This window comes from Hypanus sabinus, chromosome 3 (assembly GCF_030144855.1).
Source record: "Hypanus sabinus isolate sHypSab1 chromosome 3, sHypSab1.hap1, whole genome shotgun sequence".
NCBI classification, from domain to species: domain Eukaryota; kingdom Metazoa; phylum Chordata; class Chondrichthyes; order Myliobatiformes; family Dasyatidae; genus Hypanus; species Hypanus sabinus.
This window is the reverse complement of record NC_082708.1, coordinates 159,213,866-159,220,021: the sequence shown is the minus strand read 5'-3', so window position 1 is coordinate 159,220,021 and position 6,156 is coordinate 159,213,866. Positions and strand designations below refer to the sequence as shown.

Genomic DNA, 6,156 nt, shown 5'->3' with positions numbered 1-6,156 from the left:
CCGGTTTCATCCCGACTTAGTCTCCCATTGGCAGGACCCTCTCGACCACCCCTCCCTTCCCCATCTTATTCTCATAACGAACGAGTGTAATGGTTAGTTTAAAATAGTACTTTATTCAATCGGCATAACTGACGCATAGCCTATGAATAGTTTTGGTTCTGACCCAGTGAGAGTGTTCAATGAAGCGCCGCGAACAAAAACCAAGCGAAACTCCGAGTGGAACTTATTGGACTGTCCACCTCAGCTCGCATCCGCCGGAGGCAATGGACTCATGCCCAGCCACAAGCGAGCGGCACTCAGTATTGGCACTGTGAGTTTTTCCCTCGATCAGACATGGTGTGTATTTCTGATTAGTATCATGTGTATAGATTGATAGATGTCCAGGATAGCATTCCGTTGCTACTGTTAATCGAAGGTAAAATAACCTCTTGCCGTTCACATTTAGATAGTAATTGGCATTCACACTAGCTGAGTTGCGATTGCTGAAATCAGGGGGTTTAAATTGTATTATTGTAATTTGCTGTTTAATAAAATGGGTACTTTGAAACTAAATTGTATCAAAACGGGAACACATTTGATGCGGTATTGTGTTGGCAGACAATGAATTGCTTGGCCTGCAGAGGTCACGGATGTTATAATTAAGCCCGAATAGCATTTAGGCAATCAAAACTAGCCGCGGTGACAATTAATCGATAAATATCCGGCTATTTAAAACATGGCGAGCAAATAGATTCAATTTATTTTAATTTGTAGAAACGCTTTTGCCGTAACGCTTCGCTTGGGTCCAAGGCTTATTTTAGACACCCCTGAACTGCGCTTGCGGAGCATTGTTCCATTTGAAAGAGCCCGGAAAAAAAAAGTTGCGATAGAACTTCAGCATCAGTTCCCGCTTGGATTCGAAGCGATCAAACGAATCCTCAAGAGCACAGAGCGCCGGCGAGACATTCAATTCGCACTAACGGAAGTTGAAGGCAGCGCAGGGGGTGGGACCAAAGAATTCGCCCCACCATTGTCACCAGACTCTAACTGTGTGTGCTGTCCAAATACTGAGCGGAAGACCCGATTGCTCCGAAATTTGAATTGCAATATTAGCTGTGCAGGATCACAGGACGGAAGGCCATTCGGGCCATCCTGAATTGGCTGTCCAATTTCTCCCATTCAACAGAGACCAAACTGTACTGTTCCAGGCGTGCCAAGGTAAAATGCAAAACTTCATTATTTTGCACGACTCTGCACAGCTATCTAAAAACATAATATTTTTAAAGCCTAGTGCATCTAAGATTTTGGCATAAATTAACTCAGCAGGCGTTATTTTTGATCAGATCAGTATTCCAATAATTAAATTTTTTTCTTTCTGCTTTCTGTAGGAAGACCTGTGCTCGGTGGGATGTCGGCTTGGGGAGTGGAGACATTTGACCAAATGTCTGGGCGGTGACCTGACTGTTGGGACTGTGCAGCCCGCGGCTGGCTCATGCTTCGCCTTCATTTCTCACTGGCGGCGGCTCGGAGCGCTCCCGTGAATGGCGCGGGCACTAGCACCGGCAAGAGTCTGCCCCGGGCACTGGGAGCTCCGCTGCCCGCTCGTCCGAGCCCGACTTCTGGCGGCGTGACAGCAAAGGGTGGCGGCGAGCCAAGGCGGCGGCGGGAAGAAAGGGAGTGGCGAAAGGACACGGAGAACAGCGGAGGGGGCTCAGTGTCCGGAGCGAACTCGGAGGCGGGGAGCATGGTGAGGAAGGGCCAGAGCTCGGGCACCCCTCGCCGAATCTGCGCCGACGCAGAGGAAAATCAGGCGGACGAGAGTGACCATTCGGGTTACGACACGGCCGTCGGCTACTCAGATTTCTACGAGAGCTTCAGCGAATGTGCGGAATCTCCTCCGAGCAACGGCGATGCTGGCACGGAAGATTTGCGCTCGTGTTTGGGGTCGCAAGCGGGGTGGAAGGCGCCGGTCTCGAACTCGGAGCCAGACGGGAGCTCCTCCTCCAGCGTGCTGCTGTGGGAGCATATGCAGCCGTGCAGCGGCGACGAAGCACATTACATCAGCACCCATGAGATTCAGCTCTATGAACTGGACCACGATGGCGAATGCGAGCTCGGTGCCGGCTGGGATGAGGAGGGGAGCAGCGCCTGTTACTCCTGCAGAGATAGCAGCTCCTTCGAGAGCGACACATCCGAGGGAAGTTGCCGGACCCCTTTGGGCACAAGTGGCGTCGGTGATCTGCCCCCGGCTTCTGACGCCGTCTCCCCCATCCGGCCAGTTACCGGCGTCCGGGACACTAGTCCGCTGAAAAGCCGGCCTGAGAGCGAAGATTCTGCCGAACGACTTCACTTGTCTATCCAGGCCGATTCTCACGCCGGAGGCGAACAGAATGGAGCTCAAGAAAAGAGAAACTCGCCCGCCGCCAATTTCTCGGAATCGGGGGATCAGTGCAAGACCAAATCTCAAACAGTGGGAGATGACGCTAAGGATGTAAATTCTCACCGCAATGTCCCTCCTAGTGCCGGGACAAAACCCTTTTGGAAAGCCTTTGGGAATTCCAGTGGAACTTCGAGTGCTGTCAGCGAGTTGGACGACGCGGATAAGGAAGTGCGCTCTCTGACGGCTCGGACTTTCCGCAGCCTTGCTTGCGCCGGTGACGAATATCTCGACACTTTCAGCGCCGATTGCAGGACATCAACCGAGCAGTCGTCGGACGAGATCGTTCCGCTTAACCGCTGCGCCACTTACATCGACCTCAAGTGCCGCAACACTGCGGGCGAGAAAGGGCAGGTTGAATTTCCGACCAAAAGTGCAAAATTAGGCGTTAGGCAAGGAAGCGGAAACCAACGTGAGGAATCAACGCACCTTCCTACTCCCGTTAACGCGAAACATGGACACCCGGCGGACATGCAAACCTCCAAACAGCAACTGCATCTGTCCGGGAAATTTGAACAGATTGGATCCAGGGTTATAACTTTAACCGAGACCTTAAACTTCAGATACGATGTCAAGGAGCACATCTCAGGCAGGCGAGAGAGCGAAAGGCGAGTGGAGTTGGCCCGAGGTGTGGTCGGATCGCGTTGCGCCGATGAGGTTACCGAGTGCACGCCAAGGGAGGAGGGAGGCGAAAGCAGCAGGGGGATCAGCAAGACAGCGGAGGCAATGGATGGCGCGCAGAAGAAATCCAAGTTCGCCTCCAATCTCTTGCAAAATGTCATCTGGAAGAAAATGCAATTCGAACAGGAGCTCAAGATGGAGCGGGGGGAGATTACCGACACATCGTTCGCCGGTCGAACGAGTCCATCTGCCGCCGAATTTCCTAAGGCGCCTCCGTCGCAGCGTGAGGTGGAACCGAATTCCAACAGGCTTTCCGGCGGAAGCGTGGAAACTTCCCCCGTCCCGGGGGAGAGCGGCGGAGAAGCTGCGCCTTGTGACCACCCTTCGGCGCCAAGCAACGCCCGGCTGACGACAGGTGAGTCCGGGGACGGGTGCAAGGGCACATTGCAACGGAGTCAGCACAGCGCTTTCAGGTCGTGGAAGGAGGGTGAGCAGCGAACGCCCGGTCCCGGCAGCAAGCCGGCGCAGCGCGTCCGTGCGGAAATTGGTGGCCACCCGCACTGCAAAGATACCAAAATGTCTCACCTCTTTGTGCCCAGCATCCATAAGGCTCCCGGCAGCGGCAGAAGCGAACCGCTGGCGGCCAACGTCAAAAACACGTTGACGGAGGGTGAGCAAATCCGGGCGGCGGGTGGCGATGGCAACATCCCTTCCAGGTCGCCCGAGATCAAGATCCGACTGAGGAACGTTAAGGGCGGAGGGCAGAGCCCGTTCAGCATCGCTAAGCTGCTGACGCCCAAGCTGACGGGCAGCACCGGCGGCCCAAGCAAGGGGACGAGCGATGGCAGGTGTCCGGCGGCGGGCGGGGAGCGCGCAGACGACGGCCGTGTGCGCGCGCCCCCCTTCACAGTGCGCGATGTTCGCGACAACATCCACAAGTTGCAGGCGCCCATCCACCAGGTGAGGGACGTGAGGAAGCTGGTGAAGAGCTCCTACCATGTCATGACGCTAGACGGCGGTGGTCTGGGTCCGAGCCCGGGCGTCGAGCCGGCGGCCGAGCAGCGAGGGGGCGGGGGCGGGGGCGGTAGCGGAGCCCCACTGCCCATCGTCATCAAGTGTCAGGCAGTCAGCAGAAAGGAGCTGCCCGGAGTCCGGCCTGAGGTCGAGGACGCTGAGCCTGCCATGAAGAACGGTTCCGTCTTCGTGCACAGGGCGTCGGGGCGCCTTCCACTCCACGAGGCGGCGGGCAGCCGGGGTCCGGTGGGGAGTCCGCCGGCGGCAGAGAAACGAGGAGGAGGCAGCGCCAGGGCGGCGAGCAGCAACCAGCTGGCGCTGGAGAAGCTGACAGCGGCCGTCCGGACCATGGAGCAGCTCTATGTCTTCGACAACAATGAATGGAGGCGCAAGAACGAGAAGGGCCCGGGGCCCGGGCCCCTGGCGGGCAGTCATGTGCTGTCGCTAATTGCCAGCGAGGAGTCGTCGAGCTCGAGTGCGGTTGTCACGCCGGGCGGCGGTGGCCCACCCCGGGCCGAGCAGGAACACCTTCCCTCCAAGGAGGCGACGCGCACGGCTGTCAGGCCACCGCCCGCCCCGGTCGTCACCGCCGCCCGATGTCAGGACCGCGACCCACCCAAACCTCCGCCGACTCTCCCTTCCGTTCCGCCAGCGGCGGGCGGGGCCGCCCGGGGCGTCATGCCGCAACTCTTCGCCGTGGCGCCGGTCGCCCCGCAGCCCTCGCCGTTGGCCGCCGGCAAGAAGGCTGTGGTCGGGTCGCCGCCGGATCTTCGCCCCTTGCATACGCTGCCGCGTCCGGCTCAGGAGGAGAGCGAGAAGACCGGCAAGGCGGTATCCCAGCAGAAGCCGCCCCTTCCCCCGCCGCCGCCCGAACACGAGAACTACCTGACCATCCCGGTGAAGAAGCCACCCGCCGCCGCCCGGGAGCCGTCGCCTCCTGTTGTCTACCAGCATCAGCAGGCTCAGCTCGTTCGCCTCACGCCGCCGCTCAGCCCAGGCAAGGTGCAACCGGTGCCGCCCGTTCTGATGGACAGCCCCACGATGCCTTATTTCCCCATGCCGCAGACCCAGCGGAGGATGTTGCTGGACCCCGCCACCGGCCAGTACTACCTGGTGGATACGCCTGTACAGCCCGCCCGCAGGCGGCTCTACGACCCAGAGACTGGGCAATACGTGGACCTCCCGCTGCCTCAACAACCGGTGGCCCCTATGCCAGTGCCCATGTCACCTATTGCAATCAACCCTGGCACCTACGGACCCACCTACATGATCTACCCTGGTTTCCTGCCGCCGCCACCAACCATGCTGCCCACCCTTCCACCCGCCCCGGATACAGAATACAGCGAGGCCGGCAAAGCCAGTAGCGTCCCGAAGCCTCAAACCGAACCCCAATACTTGGAGAGTCCCTATTACTTCCCAACGGGGAAATCCATGACCAGCGGCCAGACCACGACGGGTAGGGTTTGTAAGGGGCCGTCGGAGGCGAAACCCGTTATCAGCATCACTTCCCAGCAGGGACCTCGGATCATTGCCCCCCCTTCCTTTGATGGAACGACCATGAGTTTTGTAGTCGAGCACAGATGAGAGGACTTCCCATGCCCCATGTAAGTAGTCAATTGGTTAGACACCTTTCACCTTACCGAATGTTTTGTTTTTTGATTTTGGCTAAACTAATTAATATATTTAAGTGGAAAAAATTCGCCCGGGAGAGGGGTTTATCAAAATAAATTTACCGGTAGTCTAGAAGTCAAGCAGTATTACTGAAGCCAGAATAAGCTATCTTGCTGATGTGCTCTGAAACTTAACTCAGGGTGAGACAGTAAGTTTATGAACAATGTGATCCCGTTTCTTGAGAGGGATGGAGCTGGTAGCCATGGAACTGTGACTGACACCTAGAAAATGAGTTAAATTTCTCCATTATTTAATTGGAATTGGCTTTTCCTCACCCAGTAGACCAGGTTAATCCAGTAGCCTGAGATTTTGGATGTAATGGAAGTGGTCTACAATTGAGTGTCAACAACCTGTATGTAGAAACTGAGCCTGTGTTTTAGGGTGATGGAGGGCAACTGCGCCTGGCACAGGGTGGGTGACTGAGATCACTGCTC

General features: G+C 56.9%; 1 protein-coding gene across 4 annotated transcripts in view; it reads left to right on the top strand.

Moving 5' to 3' along the window:
• Window positions 1-216: 216 nt before the first annotated feature.
• Window positions 217-6,156, top strand: part of LOC132391813 (uncharacterized protein C4orf54 homolog) — a 28,010-nt gene continuing 22,070 nt past the window's right edge. For 2 of the 4 annotated variants that reach the window (XR_009511356.1, XM_059965453.1), the window contains exons 1-2: window positions 812-1,197; window positions 1,368-5,655. Coding sequence is in view for 3 of the 4 variants with exons in the window: in XM_059965453.1 (XP_059821436.1) it covers window positions 1,472-5,635 (4,164 nt within the window). In the remaining variant the exon portion in view is untranslated. Of the gene's footprint in view, window positions 337-811; window positions 1,198-1,367; window positions 5,656-6,156 lie in introns of those variants that run through there. The other 2 variants (XM_059965455.1, XM_059965454.1) reach the window with 2 other exon arrangements.